Source organism: Thermobia domestica, chromosome 8 (genome assembly GCF_964235325.1).
Source record: "Thermobia domestica chromosome 8, izTheDome1.hap1.1, whole genome shotgun sequence".
Classification (NCBI taxonomy): Eukaryota; Metazoa; Arthropoda; class Insecta; order Zygentoma; family Lepismatidae; genus Thermobia; species Thermobia domestica.
Genome location: NC_137461.1, coordinates 14,397,447 through 14,423,653, shown reverse-complemented (window position 1 = coordinate 14,423,653; position 26,207 = coordinate 14,397,447). Strand labels below are relative to the sequence as shown.

General features: G+C 38.1%; 2 protein-coding genes across 5 annotated transcripts in view; one reads left to right on the top strand and one right to left on the bottom strand.

Moving 5' to 3' along the window:
- LOC145692699 (protein sex-lethal-like) overlaps positions 1–26,207 on the bottom strand; it is a 272,232-nt gene that overhangs the window by 85,343 nt on the left and 160,682 nt on the right. The gene's annotated exons all lie outside the window — the stretch shown is intronic.
- LOC145691556 (uncharacterized) lies at positions 270–6,786 on the top strand. Its single transcript, XM_081766962.1, has 3 exons — positions 270–637; positions 3,454–3,520; positions 6,142–6,786. The coding sequence occupies exons 2-3, from the start codon at positions 3,481–3,483 to the stop codon at positions 6,516–6,518; spliced, it is 417 nt and encodes a 138-aa protein (XP_081623088.1). The 5' UTR covers positions 270–637; positions 3,454–3,480; the 3' UTR covers positions 6,519–6,786.

The window sequence follows — 26,207 nt, the reverse complement described above, 5'->3', positions numbered from 1 at the left end:
TTGAAAAAAAAAACAACTTGTAATTAGTAAACACTTTGTAGTTCGGAAGACATTTTTTTCTGTTTTACAGTAATGAAAATTAGTTCATATGATTTTAATTTGGACTATATCACAAAATACGTAAAGGCTTACTGGTAATTAGCATTATCATGTTTTCATTTGTATAATGTAATTATAGTGAGAGCTTAAAGGAAAGAAAAATATTCAGAAGATTGTCAACCCTGCAATTAACTGCTGTTTTTCAACGTTTCAGTAACCTGTAATTACAGTATCCCGTACAGTCACTGATCTATCAAACATGCGTGACTTCTTGATTTTGCACGTATAAACAAAAAGGTGGCACAACAGATACTGCCCAAATCTCTCCAACTTCCCTCATTGGCTTTTAATGACAAAAGAAAGCAAAAACTTCTAAAAAATATCACAAATTAAATGTATTTATCACCAACAAATACGCCACACCATATAATTTTGGAATCAAAACATTGTTTTCTGCCACCACTGTAAGATAAGAGTACAATTTTTTGCTGTATATAAAGGCTTGGATCTCCCAGAGGTAGCATACTCAGCTTCGACTTCCATCTCATCAAATACTACCAAAGAAGCCATCTGAAGGAGAAGTAAACTGTTTGCAAAGGTAAGTGATTCGAAAAATTGCAAAAAAATACTTTTAGCACAAGTAGGTCCATAACATAATCCAGAAGAGCACTTACCACACACATAAATGTTTCGCTTACCAGTAAATGTTTTTGAGACACTCGTTCCGGTAAATAGTAACAAGTCCCTTCTGTGCAAGAGACTGGGTTCAATTGCCGATGGAAGCCATCTTAACTTCTAGATACCTGTTTCATATAGCCTAGATGAAGGAAAGGCTAAAACGGGACGGTAAACTTCAAACAAAACAAATTATTATTAGGTTTTGAGCAAATTATGATGTATGAAAAAAAAAAACATTCTTCGTTGATTTTAGTAATCAATTCATTAATCACCAATCAATTATATGTAAAATTACATTAACTGACACACTGACATTAAGTAACAGGTACTTCTGGTTGACGTGGAAAGTTGACATTTGGCATAATTGTAGTTTTTTGGGACTAACTATAGAAAAATTACCACAGTGAATATTTTTAATTTTTAGTGGGTCTAAGGAAGGGGGGGGGTCGGATGAAGAAATTCCCCATGTTATTTAAATGGACTTTTTTGGACCTATAATCTCATTTCTTAGATACTTGGAATTGGAGCAAAAACTCGAAATCCGGTATGCTTGTAGGTTTTCGTTAGCGTTACCCAAATAAATCACCAAAGAAAAATTTCCAACTTTAGAGTGGTCTTACGGGGAACGGAAAAATCTCTCCCATGTTATTTATATGGGACATCTTCTACACCCCAAAATGTTTAGACTCTTCCGGTAGGATTAGAATGATGAAATTTGGCATGATTGTTGACTTCCGGGACAAACCCAAAGAAAAATTGCCAAAAGTGAATAATTTTTCGTTTTTAAGGGGTCTACGGGAGGATGAAGAAATTCCTATGTTATTTAAATAGGCGTTTTCCTGGGATACAAAATCTTACCTTTTAGGTAGTTGAAATAGGAAAAGAAACTTGAAATTCGGTAGAATTGTGGGTTTAAGAGGTGCAAGGCGGTAGGGCGAGCAAACGTGGGGGTTTGGGGGCAAAGCCCCCAGCTAACCAAATTTAGGAAATGTTAAGAGCAAATGCACGAAATTCACTCTTGATGCAAAGGCTGTTACATAAAAGATGCGAGGTCGTAGGCTGAGCAAACACAGGGGTCTGGGACGGAGTCCCCAGCTAACCAAAGGCTAGTCCGTTATTATAAGTACACATTACCTTTACAACACAGCTAACAAACCGTCTCAGTCTTTACTCTTTTATGGCTAAAATAACGGCCCGAACATTTGTTCCATGCAAATTTTCATTAATCCTTTAACTTAAAATCAGGGGAATAATCAGGCATTTTGAAATATTCGGTAAATGTTTAAATTACGACTGGAAAATTACATATAGTGTAGCCAAACCCAAACTATCACCTAACTCACTATAATGTACTTCTTCCGTACAAAATACGAAAACTCGATTTAGGGGCCGTTCAAAAATTTTGTGGCCCCTGATCCAAAAACTAATAATATATTTGAATCAAAAATTTCCTTGTACGCCTTCTATCTGGAGAACTACATACAGTGTAGCCAAGTCCAAGCTATCACTTAACTCAGTATGATGTGCTTATTCCGTAGAAAATATGAAAACTCGATTTAGGAGCCTTTCAAAAATTTTTTGGCCCCTGATCCCAAAACTAATTATTGGCCAATATCGCAATTCTTGATGCATTTTTTGGATCATTCCTAAAATTCTTGTCCTTCATTGCTTAGAATTCTCACCTTATTGAGAGAGACCTAAAATACAGTGAATCAGAAAGTGTTAGTATCGCCAGCGACAGTGGGAAAAAGGAGCAGGCATGAGATGCGCATTTTCCTTGTTTGTATTTTTTTTGTACAGTTTTGAAGTTATCAGTCGTAATTTACTGTTAAATGCTTAGTTCAATAATTATTTTTCAGTCTGCATATTGAGAAATGGAATATGTTCCCGGACTTATTTTCAAAACACTGTAGCCGGTATTGTTGGGCATAACCTAGTATAATAATAAGCAATAAAATTGCTTTGACAAATATTAATTTTTTTATATAAATAAAGAATTTTTTTTTACCAATATGTCTAAAATAAATGATAAATTAAGGGGTTAAATAGGATTTTTTTTTCGGTAAAAACTTAAGAAAGTGCAGATTCCAATTTCAATGACCCATAAACTCAGGGATCAAGGACTGCATGCGAAAATATTTCACAAGGATACTATGAACAAGTTAAGGTCGGTCTCTATACAAAGCATGGTTAAGATAGGATATGCTGTGTGGATGGCGCACGATATAAATAGGTATACTATCCTTGTGACAAATAAAAAAAATATCAAATGAGGGAAAAAACACAAAATAGTGTTCCATCAGTTGCTTGCATTCCAGCGACATCTAAAAGTGTCACGCAAGTAGCAATATCCGTTAGTTTGACTATTTACTATTTGGAATTAGCATGATGCTTTGAAACGTTTGCCTTATTGGAATAATTAAGTACATACTTCAGAGTGAATCCATAATTCCAAAATGGCTGACTTCAGTAGTTTCTATGTACTTCCCACCGCACTAGTGTCATCTGTATGGCAATTCTATAAAGTGTTTGAAACCAGAGAATCACTGTCCAAATGGGAGTTGCGTATCTGGGTTATTTGTGGTTCAGGTCCCGAAGTCCCCTTCCCCTAATCTAGAATGGAAATTATTACCCAACTGTGGTACAGTTGTTTCCAGACTTTTAAGCCTAGACAAGGACTATTTAATAGAGGATAATCTCATTAGCAATAAATTTTTGTTTTCTTTTTCTTTGCAGTTCCGGTGATTTAATCCCTACATCAAGATGTGGAAACTCCTAGTCTGTGTCTTCTTAATGGCTGGAGGTAAGTTGTACTTTTATGGAAATGCTGGCAGCCCATAAATTGTATTTTTTAACGTATGCAAACTTCAATCACTGCGCACTGTTTCAGCTGCGTAGACACAGCAGCTAAACATGCCTCTACTTTATAGGTACTGATACGGAAGTGAGCTGAATTTCGCACACCTTGAAGCACAGAAAATACGAGAGATATGTCTTTTGCAACCTTCATTAAGCCACTAGCGGAGAACTAGCTGAGATGATGAAACGGAGATAAGACAAAGATATTCATTGGATGTCGCCCATCTTACACACCGATAGACAAACTCTACTTTTCAATCATAGCAGATAAAAACATATCGACTGTAATCGAAGCGCCCGCCAAGTGTGAACTACGTGATGTAATTCAATTTCTCTAGGTGACTGCTCAGTTGCCTGAAATTCCAAGAGCACACAATTTAGATATTGGCTGCAATCGAAGCGCACGCCAAGTGTGAACTACATGATATAATTTGATTTCCCCAGGCGACTGCTGAATTGCCTGAAATTCCAAGATCAAACAGTTCAGATAGTGACTGCAATCGAAGTGTGCTTCAAGTGTAAAGTACATGATATAATTCCATTTGACCAGGCGGCTGCTAAGTTCCCTGAAATTCCAACAGCAGATAGTTCAGAAATCATAATCTACGCCTTTCAGAAACATGATTCATATGTTCATCAAGATTGTCAGCCGACACATATTTCCATTCCTGGCTCTGATTTTTTTTTTTTTTTAACGGTTCTATCATTGAATACACATGACAAAATACATTTTTACATGTGAAACGACTGAAACGGAACTGACAATACACTGAAGCTTATAAAATGCGACAATTCAGCGAACTTCGGAAAATTTATGCGAACGTTAAATTTTACTCTTAAAAAGCGGACATGTGCGAATAAATGATGACATATGTTGATCGTATACAGTACAGGACCTGCTACTAAACCCCATTTATTTCGCGTAATTTTTACTTTCATCCTGACTACAATAAATAAATAAATAAATTTTAAAACTCTTCAAAACGCGCATCGCGTACATAAATGTTAAGCAATCTTTTCAAGGATATTTTTAATATTTCATGAAAGACTATTCCTTTTCGGCGTTTAAAAAGATTCTCCTCTTTACAGAATTCCCATATCCATATTTGCATTCTGGAGCAAAACAAGAAAATGTTTTTGAGCACTTTCGTGGCTAAGCGGTTAGCATACGTGCCTTTGGCGTGAGAAACCCGCGGCGGGAGCTCATGTGGTTCGGATTCCACGTTAATCAGTAGGTACACGTCTCAAATAGCCTCGCTGCTGAACGGGACGTTAAACTCAAAACCAACCGTTTTGTTCCACATTCTCATTCCACCGGCTGTTTCGTAATCATGAACACACGCTTGGTCTAGTGGCTAGCACGCTTGATTTTCTTTCGCGTGGCCGCGGGTTCGATTCCCGGTGGGAGTACAGCTGAACGACCAAAATGGTTCAGATTCCACTATAATCACTAGGTCCACGCCTCCTTTAGCCTAGCAGACATAATCGTGGGAAGTTAAATTAAATAAAGCCAAAAAACTTTTGTAATCGTTTAGTTTCATTAATTACCCGCCTCCTTTATCTTAGAGGGCATAACATGGGATGTAAAACTTATAACTTCTAATAATAATAATAATAAAAAATCGAACACAACAGAACGGAGTTTTCAACCAGTTGTTATTTCCACTACGACTAAACCTTCGTTATATTCTTAGGGAAACAAAATAATTGTAGAAAACAAAACATGTGGAGGGCTTAAGTACATCCCTAACATCTAAATTTTCAACATACGAGTATCAGTCTCCTAAATTTTCGTGAATAACTGTAAAGATCATCCTAAATCTTTCAAATAAGTTCAGATAACGATCACTAATTTTAATAATTTACTTTTTGAGAACATGTTGGCCCTAATTGATATATTACATGACTACCTTTCCATTAAAAAAAAAAATAATCACAGATTTCAAAATGGCGGATTTCAAGATGGCGGCGGAGGTTCATGATCTACTCTGCCCATTCTTCATTTGCCAATATGTGAATTACTACCGTTTCCATTGTCTATCTTTCGCTATTTTTACGACTCAACAGTTTATTTGATGTATTTCTGTAATATATTGACTCTCTCTCCCTCCGTTTCTTATGGCGCTCAGCCGCTTTAACTTGGCACATACACATATACATATTTTCACATTCTCTATCAGACGCATTATGTCTCATCCCGCAACTCGATTCATCCATTTGGACCCTTTATTTGTGAGTTAAATCGATAAACAGGATTGACCTGAACAAACTGACGTGGTTAACGGTACAGTCTCATGCGAAGTTTTCGATTAAATCGGGAAAAAGGAATTTTTATGGTGGTCACAAATATGTTGTTTGTTGTCAATAGTAACTTCTGCATTTTGCTGTGCTGAAACATGTTTATTTATTTATATAAAAAATTATGGAACGTTAAAGTAGATTGTACCCATTGTTGTACTTTTCCTACACAGACACACTTAATTCTAACAGTGATGCACTTTCTACTTATAAAATACAAGCGTTCCATATTATACGTTTCTAATTAATCTGAATATGCCGTTACAGATTTGGTCTTTACCTCCGCCGCACCAACGAATGACAACTTGGTGACAATGCTTTCTAAACGACAATTACCAGGAGGTGCGCCAACCCCGCCAGATGTAAGTGGTATGACGGGTGGTATGCCAACCCCGCCAGATGCAGGTGGTGTGACGGGTGGTATGCCAACCCCGCCAGATGCAGGTGGTGTGACGGGTGGTATGCCAACCCCGCCAGATGCAGGCGGTGTGACGGGTGGTATGCCAGATGCAGGTGGTATAACGAGTGGTGTTGGCGCGCCAGATGCCGGGGGTGCCTCAGAAGCAGCGGGAGGTGCCACAGATGCAGTAGGAGGTGGTGGTGACAGCAGTGGCGAAGGAAGCAGATATGGACGAAGCGTGTAACAAAAATAACCTAACGGAACAACTGCTATCGTAAAGCGACGACTACAACGAGCTAACCTGTTTCGTGCAGTTATCATATATCCAGCAAGGATTTTTTACTACCAAAGGCACTAAAGAAGAGAGACAGGATTAAAGCATGTGATGAATCATCTTATCATATATATATACAAAATCAATTTGCATAATTTTTGCACTTATTTCTCAATGTAATGCACTAGGAAAAGATTTTGTACTTTTATAAGATTAAAAGAAACAAAATAAAATTTAAATACATGTAAGCTATCTTTCTTTTATGCAACTTCCATACCCTTTTCTTCTACAAGGTGTTTCGAAACAACACCGACAACGTTTGGAAGGTGATTCCTGACACCAAGGTACGACAAAATGTATACACCAACCTGGATACACAAATGCTTTCTTTCAGAGTTATAGGCTGCCGAAAACATGATTTAAAAAAAGAACTTTAAAGGGCCGTAGCTCCAAAACTATAGGACCTACCGTAATCGGGTGAATATTTCACTTCACAACTAGTATGTGCCCTATCGAAATATCCATGTTTCAGAATGCTGCGGTACTTCAGAAAGCAACAATTTTTACAGAGTGAGTACTTACAATTATATGCCTGTAGCTAAATCCCCTCTATAAAAACTGTTGCGTGAGTACTACCTTACGGTTCTGAAACATGGGTTTTTTGTTAGGGCACATATTAGTTCCTAAGTGAAGTCTTGACCCGACTATGGTAAATCCAATAGCTTTGGACCTATGGACCTTTAAAATTCATTTTTTCATGTTTTCGACAGCCTATAACTCCGGAAGGAAACATTTGTGCACCCAGGCTAGTCTATACCTTTTGTCTTACCTTGGTATAAGGTATCACCTTCCAAACGTCGGAGTTGTTTTGAAACATCGTGTATAATAAATAGAAATAGTACGTGTAAAAATGAGTACCGATTAATTCTGTCTAAATGAAACTTCACTCAAACAGAATTTACTTATGCTGTAGACCCAATGAGAAGAGAATACGCTAAGAGTCAAGGGCGCCGATCCTGGGGAGGGGGGGGGGCGAGAGGACCAGCCGCTCCCCCCCAAAAGCTCATGTGAGCTCCACTGTCGTATTTCTGAATATACAATATTTGGCATAATTTGACTGCAATTTGTCTCAAAATCTTCATATATATACCTTCTGCATCTGAATGGGCGCCCCCAAACTTACAGAGAAATCGGGGCCCTTGCTAAGAGTTCCGTTTAACCGAAATTACTGTAGTGGGACCGATGGTGCTGCGGCTGGACGAAAAGTCGGTATCAAACCAGAATAACTTTTTTTTTTTTTTTGATACAGTACGTTTTTATAAAAACGATTCCGTTAAACAGAATTTGATTAAACAGGACTGTAGTTTAATTCATGTATCCCCGTCTGACTCCAAACTCGAATAGACGGAAATCAGACGTGGTAACTCGCAGGGTTTACTGAGGGAAGGGCGCAAGCGAGGAACATACAGTATATCGCATTCTTATTCGTATACACCTTAACTAAAACAAAAAAGAAATGAAAACACTACGTTTGAAACATATTGGTGATAAAATAGACAGCAGATTGCTGCAGTCGTGAGGTAGGACTATGATGGACGTACCTACTCCAGAAAGGGTCAAGACAAGGACACCATAGAAAGGCATAAAAGAAAACATGTGAGAAGTCCTGAATTTACATCACATTGTTATTTGTACAATTGTACACAGGTTTACATTTCGTGCGCCAAAAAGGAACGAAAACAGCAGTAAAATACAGAAAAGGACATATTAAGAGCCTGCCATACTGAAAATAATACAAAATTTACAATTTTTCTTTTACTTGTTTTTCATAAGTGAAAGGAGATAATGAAATGCAACTTACCACAATCATAGACAATGTTATGCTACAGCAAAAAATATGAACCTGAAGAATTTTCAGTGTTGCTATTTACAGAAATTACAGTGTTGCCAGAATAACAATTCCCCCAAAATCTAAGTTAAGGCAGCGACTAGAGGAACGATCTCAACTGCATTTGATTTGTTTCAATAGAAACTGGAATTTAATCTTTCGGAGATAAAATAATTTAATTGTTAACTTTGGTTATGAGAATTAAAACCAAAGTTCAGCTATTGAATTATAAATTCAATTTAAACCAAATATGTTTATTAATAGTTACAGCTTTTGCTTTTCATAGAATCAACAAATAGTACAGTGGTTATTGAAAATTGTTCCCTCATGGGATACCAATTTTACTATCCTATCCAACAGCTCAAGGCAGGAAAAAAAATAACTTACATAATGAACTCAATTTCCAGTCCCATTCTTCCAGAAGAAGTCTGATGTTCGGTATTTCGAATACTCGACTGGTTGTAAGATGATGCTACGATCCCCGCTGCTTCCACCCAACATTTTTATTCCAAACTTTATATTAACGTTCAGTTTTTATCTCGTGTCCAAATTTACTTTAATAATTATTTATCCAAAAATTGGGCGTTAGCATCCGGGGTCAGGTTTAGTTCAGCTCAGTTCTGGTTTTCGTTTATTACCATTTAATGTTTTCTTGAAGTGTAGTCTTTGAGTAGTGAAGTCATAAACATACTCACGGGCGTCTCTGGAGGGGGAGGGCGGGGGGAAGGACGAGGGGAACACGTCCCCCCAATATTCTGAAGTACAAAATATTCAATATTTTATTCTAATTTAATTTATTTACTAACGACAGAATAGCATATAAATAATAATAATTATATTTATTTGGAATATAATATTCAGACTGTGAAACGATTGTAATCGAGTTCTTGATAAACCTTACGGGGTTCGTGAAGGTAAGCAGAAAGGTAACAAATAGAATCGAAGTTAATAAACAGGTTGGGCTAGGTAGTACCATTTAAATCACTTTCTTTGATGTCCCCCAAAAATTTTACATACCAGACACGCTAGTGAACATACTTGTGAGTTATTTGCTATCTTAAAATGTTTTTATCACTTAAATGACAAAATTTTTCTTCGTCCTTTCTGGCGGGTATGTGACAGATTACGTATTATATTGTTTTGGTATCCTGTGAACTATTTTTTAAATAACACTTATTATTTAATTTTAATACCAGTATGTTAAAACTATTGTGTTTATTGCAAACTAAATAAACTATTATTTAGAAAGTAGTTCACAGGATTCTAAGACAACATGATACGTAATCAAATGTAGTTGGGTTTGTTAGTCAAGTTGCTGCCTTAACTTAGATTTTGGGGGAATTGTTATTCTGGCAACACTGTAATTTCTATGGATTGCAATACTGAAAATTATGCAGATTCATATTTTTTGTTGTAGAATAACATTATCTATGATTGTTATAACTTGCATTTCATCATTTACGAATAAACAAGCAAAAGAAAAGTGGTAAATTTTGTATTATTTTTAGTATGACAGGTTCTTAAGTGCTGGTGATAAGCGTGGTGTACACAGGTAAATCAACCTTTCAAAAATGGGGAAGAGTAAACAGTTGAGTTGAGTTGATTTTGAGTTTAACGTCCCCTTTAGCAGCAAGGCTATATGAGATGGGATCTACTGATTAACGTGGAATTCGAACTACATGAGCTACAGCCGGGAATTGATCCCAGGTTTCCCGCGCCAAAGGCGCGTACACTGACCGCTTAACCACAAAGGAGCTCGATGGGAAGAGTAAACAGCTGGGAGAAAAAGTCAAAGGGCTTATCGTAAAGCTAGCATTAAGGGAATGGTCGTTAACAAAAATGGGGCAACTAATAGGAACAAGGCGCACAACAGTTCAATATGTAGTAAACACGTATAATGGTTAAGTGATAAATAAACCAAAGTTTAAGTGATAAATAAACCAAAGTTTAAATGATAAATAAACCAAAGTTTAACTGACAAATAAACAAAAATATCGAATAAATTAAGAGAGAAGGCTGAGACAGTCATTGTGCGACAGATGACAGCAAGTGCTCCAAAACTCCAAAAGTTAATAGAATGTCTTTAATGGTAATAAAGGAAGTTCTGAGATGATTCGTCGAGTGCTACACACATACGGCTACCATGGTCGAATACCTCGAAAGAGGCTATTCATAAGTCGTAAGAACCGTAAGTTACGACTTCAGATTGCAAAATAACATGTTAACAAGAGCTAGGAATTTTGGAACAACAGTCAGATGAAACTAAAATTTCTTTCTTTGGAGCCGCTGGAGTCCACAAGGTGGGCCGAAAACCCAATTTGGACAACAATGTTGTCAATACAATACCTACTGTAAAACATGGAGGTGGCTCTATTATGCTTTAGGGGTATATGTCGGCAAAAAGAGTTGGTAAAATTCAGTTTGGTACAATGGACAAGGTAATGTACCTTGATATTCTTCGGAACAATGTTAAGCAAAGTGCAGAAACATTGGACATGCTACACACAATCCCAAACATACGTATGTAGGCTAGAAATAGGGAGTGAATTTTGGAATGTACCCAAATAATTGCACACCATTCCCCAATCCGCTGACCTTAACTCTATAAAACATTTACGGACTTAACTGAAACCTAGGATTCACAGTAAAAACTATTCATCAGAAGAAGACTTAAAACAGGTGGTGATGGAAGAATGGTCCAAGATATGCCCGGCCACGTATAATACTCCTGTCAATTCTATGCAGCGGCAATCTATGGCAGTTATTAAAGCCAAAGGCTACGCTACAAAGCATTAGTTATTTTGTTCTCTCATATTATTCTTTCTAAAATACAATGTTTACATCCAGCTGTACGACTAACAATGCGGCAAAATACCTATTGTAAATCTATATATTAAAATGCTAGCTTTATGCTTATCTCCAATCCTTTCGACAATGAGATCGCGAAAACCACAAGTGATAGAAACGTACCGCTTTCACTGGTCGATTGCAAATTTTGTGCAGATTGTCCAGTTGTAATTGAATATTAAAAAAGAATGGCCGTTATTTCTTTATTAAATTTTTTAGGGGAACACTGGAAGTGTTGAAATTAAAAAAAAAAAGCATCATATCTACGAGTTATACATTCCAACACCACAGTTGTATATGGGGTAGTATATCGCTCAGGCGTTTGTTTCATGGTCAAATTGTGAAAAACGAAAGATAACACAGGTCGACAAATTTTCATTTTTTTTTCTAGGCATTGCATAAAAATATGATTTTCTCAATGAATCGAGTACGCTGATCACGAAAATGAAGCCTATTTTCCTACATCACGTCAGGTTTTTTCACAACCATCATCATCATTATAATCTGTAACCAGCGGAATCGGAAAGCTTTTGTATGACGATGGAGGCAGTATGAAAAAGTTACATAGTTATAAATACAACATGAGATGCATATAATATTCCAAGAAGGATATTTATATACAGAATAGCGACTATACTATGCATAAGCGGATTTATGGGGGCAGGGGTGGCATTGTCCCCCAGCCATTTCGGAATGACATAATATAGTATTAATGCCAAACAAGTACTTGCTAGCAGCACGGAAAGTAGTAGGGAAAGCTACTTTCCCTGCCACCCTTCAAGGAATTGCCCCCCATGCTCTCTCATGCCCCCAGGGTGTTTCTCCAAAATCCGCCCATGATACTATGCAATATACACAGTAACAAGTTTCAAACTTACCAGACGGAGATATTACTTCCGTTGACGTTTGCTTCTTAATGAACGCCTGAAACTCTTCCTCTTGTGTGTGACTTCTCCTTCACGTGTGATGCACCAGCAGTAGTCAGACATCATGTTGATTCCCCAATGACCTTGATAACGACGTTCCAGAGTTTTAAGTTCCTGATGGAACGGTTCACCATGTTCCTCAGATGTGTCAGCCAAATTGTGCGGAAAATGGTCTAGATGTGACATTAGAAAATGTAGTTTCAGGCTTCCTTTGCATCCTAATTGTTTAAATTTCTGTAACATATCGTCCACTATTTCCTTATATTCAGGGTGCTTATTCTGACCAAGGAAATGTCGCACAACATTTTTGAAACTTCCCCAAGCTTACTTTTCTATTTCCGACATTATACTTTCGAAGCGTTCGTCAGCCATCAACTTACGTATATCGGGTCCAATAAAGATGTCTTCCTTCAATTTTGCAACTGACAGATTTGGGAATTTACTACACAGATATTGGAAGCACTCTCCTGTTTTATCCAATGCTTTCACAAACTGTTTCATAAGTCCTAGTTTTATGTGTAGTGGAGGCAATAAAATGCGTTTTGGGTCCATCAAATGCTCATTCACGATGTTCTTTGATCCCACTAGCAGATTTTCCCTCTTAGGCCACTCTCTTCTACTCCAATGCTCATCATATGCTCTACTGTTCCACTCACACAGATAGCAGGGTATCCTTGTGTACCCTGTTTGCTGGGCGAGAAGTATTCCGATCACCTTGAAGTCATCACATACAAGGCAAAGATGTTCTTCATACTTCACATTTTCAAGAAGTAGTTTCATGGTACTATATAACTCTTTTAGATGTACGGAATACGCAATTGGAATTGATGCTAGTTCGTTCCCAATATGTAGCAATACCGCCTTCAAACTATTCTTCGAGGAATCTATAAATAACATCCACTGCTTACCCATTTTGTTCAACAGTCCGACGATGTCTTGTAGAACAACATTGAACCTCTTTCAAGAAAAAAGTCTCTGAAGTCTTTATCATGATTTCGGTACAATGAATAAGATGTGCCGGGAGCAAGTAAGTTGTTTTCACTGAGACGTGAGCCTAGAAGTTGTGCTGTGTCTTTCGAGAGTCCCAAGTCTTTCACCAAATTATTTAGTTCTGCTTGATTAAGTGGTTTCGGGTTGCTATCACTACCACCTACGGAAACGACAGAATCACGACTTTCAAAACTTACATCCGGTTCAGAAACTTCACATGTATCCATTGACGTTGGTGGAGAGGGGATTGGAAGCCCTGGACCATGAGGCACAGGTCTAATCGCTGATTCTAAGTTCGGATAAACGATTTTGTTCATGTTTTTCTTGTTGAATCCCGTTAGGTTGGTCGTACAGAAGTAACAGTCATCCACATAGATTTTCTGCACACGCCATACCATGGGAATAGCAAAATTCAAACTTTTCAATTTACCTGCACTTCACTTCCGTAATTGCTCCACGCATGTATGACATACGACGTGTGGAGCAAACGACTTGTTCTGATCTAGCTTCATTCCAAAATAAGCAAAATATGCTTTTCGAACAAATGCCGACATTTGTCGGCGTCTTGAACTTATCACGTAAACTCCACATATGTAAAAAATGTATCAGGGCTATTAAGACACTGTCATCCTGACATTTTACAAACAGCACTTCGAAACACAAACAATTTCTAGATAAACGAAAAACACCGCTGGCAATCAGTAACGCAAGCACCTTCTTCCCGCCCTAATACGCACTACATTGTTTATTTCCGAGTCGATAATGCAGCAATGACAGTATTCAGTGGTAGTTTCCCCCTTTCTTTCCCCTCCCTACACATAAGCGATGTTGCCACATTTAAAAAATGAAACTCTATAAAGTCGAATTCACAGTCTGTCTTTGTGGTAATAACCTTGAATAGGTTGGGAGAGGGGGTGGGTGTGCAGAGAAAACTGAGGGTGATAGAAAATAACTAATGTCATTCTTGTGTTCAGGGGTGCCAAATTAGTAAAGAAAACCCCTTACTTTCCAAACCCCATAACCCATGTCGACCTGTGTAACCATTTCTACAGTCTAAGATGAATCTTTATTGTTTGGTTCAAATCTTCCGAACTGAGCGACATATTGAAAATACTCGAAAAAATCTCTCCTTTATGGTACCCCTTGCTGATTTTTATCAAGATGTCTTTCACTTGTGTTTGTAAAGGGACATGTAAAGATGTTGTGAGGAATGGCAAGGAGATTCATGCTCATATGCGAATGATGCGCTGTGTAGAGAGCGCAGGTTCAGCTAGTCAAAATTTAGTTGCGCCCGTATTTATGGATTTGTAGATCGTTTCTTCGTATATGAGGGATATAATGGGGCGTATACGGCGTATACCCACCTAAACCATTTTTTATAGTCGAGCGTATACTCATCTTAAATTTATGAAAGAATGAGTATATATTGGGATGCATATACACCAAGTAGTCTTGCGTATACGCTATACCTTTGAAACCGATCAAGGTATATCAACCAAAAATTCTAGTATTACACCAGTGCGTATATGTAACAACTATCAAGAGTTTCAGAAGTATTTATGTTCAATCAGAAATATATTTCCTTCATTTGTTTACGCGTACCGCCGTATTTTCTCTACGATCAAGTGTACGAACGTAACATATTGTATGGTATACAGCAACCATTTTCAACTGAGTGGTCTGTGACGTCACACTGTTTCTCGCCATCTTTGAGGGGCAGAAGCTCGCATGCAACTTCACGTTGATAAAGGACAGTGGTGGCAGGCACACAAGAACAGCGATAGCATAGTTGATGCTTATACTAACATACTACTCGTGGATGCAACACTGAGAGTTCACTGCCATCGCTTATTCGTATTTTCCTACATCATCTTCGGGGACACGGTAGCACAGTGGTAGAGTGCTTACCTCTGATGCGCAGGGTCCCTGGTTTGATTCCCGTCCAAGTAAGCTTCTGGTGGACAACAGTGTGCTCGTGGGTTTTCTCGGGATACTCCCGTCTCCTTTCAAATTCTCATTCCATTAATTCTTCCATCATCATTCACTTGCTTTAATCATAGTCTCCCTTAGCCTAAAGGCATAATCGTGGGACGTTAAACACAGATTTCATTTTTTCTACGTCACCTCTGTCTCCTTTGTTTAATGTATTTTTCTGTGCTCTTCTCAGATTGTAAAACCGAGCTCTCACAATTTCGAGTTGGAAGTGACTGGTATAGATTTTTTTTTTTTTGTCTTCAAGTTTCCCTCCTAACAATATATTTCTTTTCAAGCGTCTACCTGAGAACTAAACTATCCTTAATTCAAATTATAGGTTAATTAAATCAAAAACAAAACGTTATTGTACAATCATAGACATAATTAATTAACAATACTGCGCTACAAGGGTTCTATTTCTGGGGATGATAATGAGTAATTTTAAAAGAACTTAGGATAGTAAATTCAAACCTGAAATCAGAATTTTGCTGTTCGGGATATTTTCCCAGTAGTTCCAATAATTATAGACCCTAATTTAAAAATGATGTGAAATGAAAATTATTAGTTTAATGTCACACGATTATGCCCTTGAGGCTAAGAGAGACGGTGATTAAAGTAAATGAATGATAATAGATGAATTGGTGGAATGTAAAAATGGGAGGAAACGGGAGTACGGCGACAAACTTCAAGGACACGATATTATCCACCACAAAGGCCGAGGATCGAACCAGGGACCCCACGCACCAGAGGTAAGTGCTCTACCACTGAGCCTCTGTCCCTTCCTCCCCAAATTAAAATCTGAAATCAGAATTTTGTCGTCAAGGATAGCTTTGCAGTAATTTTCAATAATTCCAGTAACTTCAGTAAATATAATTTGAACATATGAATAATATGAGTCATCATTACTTGTAGCAAATAACTAACTAACTAACTAACTAACTCTATGGCCTATGGAACCCGGAGGTTCAATGCCGCGTTCACAAAAGCTCTCCACTGACTTCTATCCTTAGCTAACTGCATCCAGTTTCTACTTTGTATTCCTATCTCTGCGAGATCCATCTTAATATTATCCTCCCATCTGCGCCTAGGTCTTCCTAATGGTCGTTTTCCTCTGGGTCTACCAGTCAAGACTTTGAAAGCGTTTCTACTTTCTTCCATTCTAGCTATGACCTGCCCACCTAAGCCTCCTAGACTTGACAACCCTAACAATGTTGGGTAAACCGTATAAACTATGTAGTTCCTCGTTATGAAGTTTCCGCCATTCCCCATTCTCGTTCCTCTTGGATCCGAATATTCTTCTCAGGATCTTGTTCTCAAATACTTTCAGTCTATGTTCTTCCCTCAGAGTAAGTGACCATGTTTCGCAACCATACTGAACAACAGGTATGATTATCGTTTTATATATTTTAAGCTTCAAATTCTTCGACAGAATTCGCGACGACAAGAGATTTTGAACCGAATAGTAACATGAATTCCCTGCTTTTAGTCGACATTTAATTTATTCGTGAATATGATTTTCGTCTGTTAATATTGATCCTAAATATTTGAAAGTATCCACTTTATCAAAAGTATTATTTAATATTTTAACGCCTCCACAATTTGCCGTATTCCGGTCCCGACGCACTTCCATGTATTTAGTTTTCTCTGCATTTACTTCTAAACCCATGTCCCTGCAAGCATTTAATAAGATCTCTGCATTTATTTCTACTGTTTTCCTATCATCCCCTATTAAATTTACATCATCAGCATATGCCATCACCTGATGAATGCCGTTCAACTCTAGGCCCTGTTTGCTATCTTTGATTTTCCTTATAGCGTATTCCAGCACAAAGTTAAATAATAATGGCGACAACGCATCTCCTTGTTTCAGGCCATTTTCGACGTGAAAGCTCGTGGACAAAAATTTTCCTACCCGGACTTTACTTTGGGATTCACTTAAGCATAACTTAATTAATCCAATTAGCTTTCTCGGTATTCCAAGTTCTGTAAGAACGTTGTACAATGTTTCTCTCCTAACCGAGTCGTAAGCCTTTCTAAAATCAATAAATAGTTGATGTACCGGAGTATTGTATTCCCACTTTTTTTCGAGTATTTGGCGAATGGTAAATATTTGGTCAATAGTTGATCGATTTCGTCTAAATCCGCACTGATAATCTCCAATAATTTCATCTGCGTATGGGGTCAGTCTTGCTAATAGAATATTTGAAAGGATTTTATAGGATGTTGACAGAAGAGAGATGCCTCGATAATTATTACAGTCAGTTTTGTCGCCTTTCTTGTGAATTGGAACAATGATTGATTCTTTCCATTCTTGTGGCAATTCTTCCTTGTTCCAGATAAGGAGAATGAATTTGTGTATCTTGTTCCACAATTTTTCGCCTCCAGCTAAAATTAACTCAGCCGGAATTTCATCCACACCCGGAGATTTGTGTTTCTTTAATTTCTTTATAGCGGCTTCTACTTCTATTCGATTGGGTTCTGGAATATACGGTTCTGCGGTGTGTATCTCCTTTTCTCCACGCGCATTAATTTTTGGCTGCGTGTTCAGCAAATCGTCAAAGAAATCTTTCCATCTATTTAAGAGGCTATCCGTATCAGTGAGAACTGTTCCGTCAGCTTTCTTTAATATATAAGCACGAGGTTGATAGCCTTTCTTAAATTCGTTAATCCCCTTATACATGTCCCGAATATTTTTATTTTTACTATTATCTTCAAGTTCCTTAATTTTAGCTTTCAAAAATCGCGTTTCTTTGTTCTAAGAGTTTTGGAAGTTTCCCGCCTGATATCTGCGAAATTTTGTGTAGTTATTTCATTCGGATTTTGTAGCCACCGCAATTTTGCCTGTTTTCGCTTCTCTGCTAGTTTAATGCATTCTTGGTCGAACCATGGTTTGTTTCTACGTATTTCCGGGTGTCCCAATTTTTCTACTGCTGAACTTTTAATGCTATCTCTAATTTCAATCCAAGTATCCTCAACACTAGTGCACTCCGAGTCTTCTAAAACCGAGAATCTATTCGAAACTTCAATCTGGTATTCCTTTCTTACATGGCTCTGTTCTAATTTCTTTAAATTAAATCTCTCCGTTTTCGGACATTGAATATTACCTTTATTGAACGATAATCTCTCCCGTATTATCGCTACTACCAGGTAGTGATCAGTGTCACAATCAGCCCCTCTAAACGACCGGACGTCAATTATGCTAGATTGCCTTCTTCTATCTACTAAAACGTGATCAATTTGATTATGTGTTCTTCCGTCTGGTGATGTCCAAGTGTATTTATGAACGTCGCGATGTGGGAATTTTGTACTCTTTACGATTAGGTTTTTGGATGTTGCAAAATTCACGAGTCTAACACCGTTGTCATTACTTTCCTTATGCAAACTTTCGTTCCCTATAATCGGTTTGAAAATATTCTCTCGTCCTACCTTCGCATTGAAATCCCCTAATAGAATCTTCATATGGTATCGCGGGAGTTGGTCAAATATCCGTTCCACTTCTTCGTAAAAACTATCTTTTATATCGTCACCCTTATCTTCAGTTGGAGCATGTACATTTAAAACAATAATATCACACCACCGTCCCTTGAGAGTAATAAAAGAAAGTCTGTCAGTAACAAATTCAACCCGTTTAATTGCTGGTAATATTCGTTTGTGAACGAAAAACCCTGTTCCTAACTGGTGATTTTTATTTCCTTCCCCGTAGAAGAACGTAAAATTTCCGGAATTCTCAGATCCATTTCCTTCCCATCTAACTTCCTGAACTCCTACTAGGTCCATCCTGTATTTCTCTAGCTCACTCGTAACAGATTTTAACGCGCCTGCCCTATAAAGACTTCTAATATTCCATGTTCCAAATCTCATGTCCATTTTCTTTTGCCGAGGTCGTGCCAAGTTATCAGTCCTTGTCGGAGGCTTTTGTGAATGTTTCTGAACAAGTACCTTTTTTTACAGGATGAGGGTGTTAGCCTTACCCAAACCCCCAAGCTGGAGGACCACTCCTAGTCGTCTGTCCGCGACTGCTTATTCAGTATATTCGCAGCTAACCTCTATATCTAGAGGCCCTCTCCTCGATCCGCAACCTGAGGACGCGCCATGCCGTGGTGACAGGAATCCACGATTTCAAAGTTCATGGACTTGTAGCAAATATAGTTAATTAGTGGAAAGAGTTGGCAATATTAGCCTACCTGTGCATTTTCCCCTTTTTATTATTAGGTTGCTACTGCTGTTTTCGTAGTGTTGGATGCTATCCTTAAAGTTATAGTGAGGATGTGCACATTTGTGCGAATACTGGGTGTCTTGTAATAAAGTAATACAAAACTTCCTTGGAAATAGAAGAGATACCAAATAAAAAGGAATTTGTGGATCAAAGTGATCAAAGCTTATGAACGTTTTTCATGCAACATGTCCTTGAAACGGCATTTCACGGATTCAAATCTGGACTCCTTTCCAGAAAATCGTAGCGATATAATATATTATCAGATAACCATGAGGAAAGATTTCGTAGAGATGTAGCTACCACGGAGAAACGGTATGAAGAGAAATTGGTGCCCACAATGTTAGCAGCGTATTGCTGGACTATAATTCGGGACAAGAGAAAACCCAGTACGAACTGAAGAAGTAATTTTCTAATTTTGTATATTCCTTGTAAATATTCGTTTCGAATAAATGCTAGAAATCGAGTATATACATATAAGAACAAATGCATTGTAATTTGGAACTTTCGGAGAGGGCTTAAGAATTAATACTACCCTCCTGAAAAAAAATTGAAATTTGACCCCTACTCCTTAAATTTAAGGTCTTAATAAACACTTTTGTTACTTCGATGGGAAACACAGTTGGCATTTTACTGAAGTAGAGCTTAGCAGTGCTTAGAGGACACTCAAGGCGGGCCGAAGTTTTCTTTACTTAACGAGCCCAACAATATAGCCTATTTCTTGTATTCTTCCCATTATTACTTTTACTCATCATACTGCTCATATTAATAATGCTAATTATACTACTACCACAACTCCTCCTCCTCCTCCTCCTACTACTACTACTATTACTAGTAGTAGTAATAATAATAATAATAGGAAGCCGTTTTTGCGTTGTGGTTACAGGGTGTACTTTTTCTCTACCAGGTAAACGCGTTTGTTTGGAACTTACGATCGGTGTAACGTATCGTGTTCCATTTAACATCGATTCGTATCAATGACGTACCAGAGATCCCAATCACCACCGACTGTTATCATCTGAAGTTTGCAATATTTGCATTCGTGAGAAAACAGGTTCTAGTGTATCACATTGTGGCGTGTATGACCAAAGTACGTAACTTTCAGGGGCTATGGTGGAAGGATCCCGGTTCGACGACGTTGCGAATCGTAAGAGTAAGCATATTTTCATCTTTTAGTATGTTCTTCCATTTGTGCAAGTTTTAATGCGATACTCACCGAGGAGTTGGATAGCTTTCCTTGTTAGACAAATATATTTTGTTCAGATTATAGGGAACCATCACCTTATTTTTTTTTAATTCTAGGGCGGCCAAATTCTCTGCTTCGCAAGTTAATTGAGGGAACAATATTTGAAAACTTAAAGGCCTAAGAAATACATATCATTTCTGGGGACCCTAATAGAAGATATTTTACGGAAATGGCCCAAATTATAATATGCTTGTTCCATTTCAGATATGTTGTTTCCTTTGTTGCTTCTGGGTGTACCTGTTGCACGGTTCGTTTGTACATTTATGGCCATATGATTTCAAATAGAATAAGACAGTCTTCTCTTGAAGCTGGCCCCACTCAAACGATAGGGAGATTAAATGAGACGGAGTAAGATGCCCATTGGTTGTCCCACAACTTATAGCACTGTTGAACACTGTGTCATATATTTACCTTCTGTTACTCTCTAGTTATTGTTATGGACTTTTTCTTGAATTTCAGTCCGCAGACCTATACCTATATGTAATGTCCCACGTGATGTTGTGTGTAAACAACTCTTCACGCCAGTGTTTATAAACACCACCACATGGTTTAGCAAGAGGATTCCACACACACCAGATGGATCTACTATCACTTGCAGACGACGGGCTTCTTGCCCCTCCCATGGAGAAGAAGATCACAACGTAGTAGGTGCGCCACCGACTCCCAAGAAACTCTATAAATTGGTTGGACGACGGTAATGCTGAACCAGTTTTCTGGTGACCCTCCTACTGTTTACTACGACACATTAGGAGTAATCTAACGCAAGGCCTCTAGTCTGCTACAGGACTACACTTATCCTATCTCCTGGCTTAGCCTGCTACGGCGCTCTGTCTGGGAATCCTAACCTCAGCCGCTTAGCCTGCTACGAGGCTCTATTGGCCACTTAACCACCCCTCTGCTTACCACGGAGCATAGGGTCCCTAACTTCAATCTGCTTAGCCTGGTTCGGGGCTCTGTAGAGATCCTGTCTGCGACCTTACGGTCAAAGAGTACCTGTAAGTAACCTTGCAACTTGAAGAGATTGTTTGTACAGTATTTTGTAAAGATACTTTTATACTGGAAATTTTATAATAAAAGCCGGTAGTGGGAGTCGATTCCGGACACACTTTTTACTAATGCTCTAGCTGTAGCTATACGGGAGAAAGTTTTACATGGTCGAGGCTTTGATCGGTTCAGTTTTGATCTGAATACTCTCCTACCGGACAGTATTTTTATTAATTAGAAGTGAACTCTTTTCTGATAGCTATGTGATTTTCTCATTTGTGAAATTAGTGACTCGGACTTGACTTTATTTTAATGCATGCCTTATACTAGATCAGGAAAAAACACTTTTTCGGATGACGATGCAAACATGGATCAGAATTCTCGTCCTTCTTTCAATGTACCAGCCCTCACTAAATATTCGGGACAAGTTACGGAGGACCCGGATAGATTTTTTATACTATTTGATGATCTTGCGTTATTGTATTCTTGGATTGCTGAGAAAAAAGCTATTACCTATATATTTACAGGACATAGCCCTAGATTTAGTTACTAGCCCAGTCAATGAAGGTCAAAAAACATCAAAGTTCGGAAAAAATTTGGGTAAAGCTGATTTTCTCTCAAGTGATAGACCACTATGAGAGGAACATTTCCACAAAAGTCCCCGCCCCTCCCCCTGGAGCTTCTCCCCCCACGCCCCCTCAAAGTTAAAAAATGGGCGTTTTTGAAAAAAGGCCATATCTTCAAAACTAATGGACATATTGACATGCTTCTTTTTTTCTCGTAATCTGTGAAATGTGCTCTACAATTTCGTATTCCTTGAAGTTTTTCATAAACCTAGTGGTTTCTTGGCAATTTTAACCTAAAGAGTAAAAAATGAAAAAATCGCCCGCGTCATTTTGTTTTTACTCTTATATTTCCATAGTGAGTTGTGATATGGAAAAATGTTTCAAATAAATCTTAATGAGGATAAAATTATCTTTCCAACGGTGTATATATTGTGGGGGTTACTCTTAAAATTAGCCATGTAGCGAGGTAAGTTTGAAGACGAGCGGGCTCTAATTTTCGCCTTAAATACAAGGTGACCAGACGTCCCGTTTTAGCCGGGACAGTCCCTTTTTTCCAACCGTTGTCCCGTTTTCTAAATTCTCGAACGGGACGCCTAAATGTCCCGTTTTAAAGTAAAAATGACCTAGGTGTCCCGTAATTATTATTCAAAATATAAATCGTCAATGCAAATTCTACTCTCTTCCGTACCAACATTTGTTGCTAAGATTCAACCGTGTCTAGAACTTCTGAATTTTTAAATGGGAATTAAGTGTTCGTGGTTCAAGTGGGAATTGAGTGGGAATTCTGAGTGTTCAACTAGTTAAAAGAGTTGTTGGGTAGAACTTGCAATCGGGAACCATTATTTGTTGTGTGGTACACGTAAAGTTATATACGGTGTGTTATCACTCTTACTTGTGTATTTTGTAAATTGAGAACACTGCTGAGTTCCAAAATGCAATCTGGAAGTCAGATATCCCCCTCCCCCCGTAGCCGATTCGTATGCGTCCCGTTTTCGCAAGTGAAAATTCTGGTCACCTTGCTTAAATATCATGGAGGGATAAAATGCATAACACTAAGTAAATGTGTTAAAACAGAAGTGGAGGTGAAGCGAAATCCGTTGGGAACATTTAATCCTGAAACTATTCGTATTCTTTCGTATGCCAAAAAAAGTCACCGTAGTGGGCTCTCCAATAATTTTGTGGAAGATTTTAATGACTTGAAAGTTACCAGAGGAATTGAATGTCGAACGGTACATCCCATATTTCCAATGAATGTTTTGTTTATTGCAGGCGCAGATATGCAGCCTGGGTGGAATGGATTCATGACCTCCGTAATGAGTAGAAGAGAAGATTGTGAGGATACATATATATTAGGAATTCCTTTTATAAACATGGATCCTAGCAATCCATCAACAATTTTCTCTGCTCTCAGTTATGCTGCAGAACAATGTCAGAAGCAACGCCGTGCCTGTATTGTTACGTTCGATCAACCATTGTTTTTAAAGGCGGCTGAAATTGTAGCGTCAGCAAATCCCAACAGTGAAGTGTCAAAAATTATTTTGAGGCTAGGAGGATTCCATCTATTAATGTCATTACGGGTGCTATTGGAAAGATAATTGAGGGGAGTGGTTTGGGAGACCTATGGGCTACAGTTTACGGTAATCTGACTGTGAACCACATTTGAATGGTCACGCATACGCAAGAGCTGTCCGAGCATATAGCCTTACTGCTTGTGCGATTGTTAAAGCGATGAAGAGCAGTTTTCCTGAAATAAATGGCTCTCTTGCATATTTGGAAAATATTTCTAAAGATCTTGAAAAGAGTTTTAATGAACAAGATTTTCTAGAAGAACCAGCTGTTAAAGAAGCTTTGAGCAAATTTAACGATTTCTTGCAGGAAATTAGAACTTCCACATAATAACAATTAAGCAGAACAATTAAGCTGTGGGTTAATCTCCTTAGGTGCATTGACCTTATAATGCTGTTTATCTTTGCAGAAAGATCAGGAAACTGGGATTTACATATGCAGGGGTGCCCACAAGGCGGGGCTATGACGCAAAATGCGTCATTGAAATATTTGGGGGGGGGTAAAAATCTATATAAATATGTTTGAGGGGGTGTAAAAATTAATCGAAAAGATTTTTTTTTCATGGAAGAACACCTACGGATAGACAATTGAGGGGGGGGTGCGTCATGGACATGAGGGGGGGCACCACTGACATATGAATACAACAATTCAAATTCTCCCATATTTTCATGCTGCCGGACATCTCCCCTATGCTAAATCCGCCCACTTGTATGCACAAGAGATGTGCAAACTTGAATCAAAACTCACAAATCAAGAACTAGTTCTTTTTAAGGAGAAAGGATTCTTCACTATTAGGCGGAAAGGCAAGTACTGGTCAGGAACGTGGTCTGATATGTGCATAGAACAAGATTTGATGCGACCCATGAAATCTGTTGGAGGACTGACATATGGCCGTGACATTACTGACAATACTCTTTCAAAATGGGTACTTGGAACACCATTCTTTCTCAAAGTCCATGAGGCTGTAGAAGATTTTTTTCGGAACAGCAATGCAGTTTAGCGAACAGCACGTGTAACTACGAGAATCCAGAAAGAAGAAAGACTTGTCAGACTTACAGAAGTTTACAGCTTGGTTACAAGAACACAATCCTTTTACAAAGTTGTCTGGTGAACTGGTCTCTTTGGCCACTGGGTTTGTTTGTGATGATTCAATAAACTGTGATCAAGCATACGATGTCGATTTGTCTATCATAAACAAAATTAAAGGTAAAAATTTCCAAGAACTCAAACTGCACAGAAAAGGTGAAGACATAGGCAGCACAGAAGTCAGCAAGAGTAAGATCAAAAGAGGTCAATATCAATTCTCAACAGCTTTTTAATCGGATATTGTGTGCCTGTGATAGCGCCAGCAAATTAAAGACATATTTCGAATATGAATTGGCAGTACGCCCACCAGCTCTGTTTGACGAAGTTTCTCTTCGAAAAGGCACAAAATCATCCTTGATGAAGGTTTTTGAAGAAGGAATCATCGAAGAACTAGATGTAAAGGATGCAACATATATTGTAGACGGGGGGTTTCTTCTTCACCATCTGCCATGGCCAAAAAAACTGTACCTTTGGAGCTGTCTTAGAGAACTATTGTACACATGTTCTTAATAAATATGATCAAAAAACTATCGTTGTTTTTGATGGTTACCCTAGTGAGTCTACCACGAAAAATGAAGAACAAAACAGGAGAGCGGCGAAAAAATCTTCACAAGACATAATTTTTTTTGTCAAAACACAGTCTGTGCCACGGGAAAATACGAGTTCTTAGGTAATAGAAACAATAAGAAGAGATTATCGTTGGCTCTGGGGTCTGAACTCGTGAAACGGGATTGACTGTAATTACAGCAGAGGAAGACGCAGATGTTGACATTGTAATGACGGCCATTCAACAGTTGAAAACTGCTTCAAAACTTATTGTTGTAGGATCTGATACTGACCTGGTAGTCTTACTTACTGCTTTGTCTCCTGAGAAAGAAAGTGCTTCTGTTTACTTCTGTAAAGAGAAAGGTGGTGTGACTCCGAACACACGGTACTTCAGGATCGAAACATTGATTGAAAAGTTTGGAGATTGCCGGCAATACTTTTGTTCTGTCATGCGTTTACAGTATGTGATACGACATTGTGTTTTTATGGTATGGACAAATTAAAAGTAATAGATATGCTTAAATCACCGGAATTTCAAAACTGGGCCAGAGTGTTTTTTGGATATTTCAAAATCTAAAGGAGAAATATTACCTACAGGTGAAAACTTAGTTTTGGCTTTGTATGATTTGGGAAAATACTCAAATTTGAATGAAGCCCGATACCACAGATTTTTGTCTTTCACAAAGAAAAGTTCACTAAGATCTAAGTTTGACCTGGCCAACACTACCTCCAACTTCTGAAGCGTGTAATGAACATTCGCTCAGAGTATTTTTGCAAGTATAGAAATGGTTAGGAAATAAACTTCCTGACACAGAATGGGGTTGGAG

Coding starts and splice junctions, on each gene's coding strand:
- LOC145691556 (XM_081766962.1), top strand. CDS start 3,481: ATGTGGAAACTCCTAGTCTGTGTCTTCTTAATGGCTGGAG. Junction 3,521..6,141: donor TGTCTTCTTAATGGCTGGAG/GTAAGTTGTACT, acceptor ATGCCGTTACAG/ATTTGGTCTTTACCTCCGCC.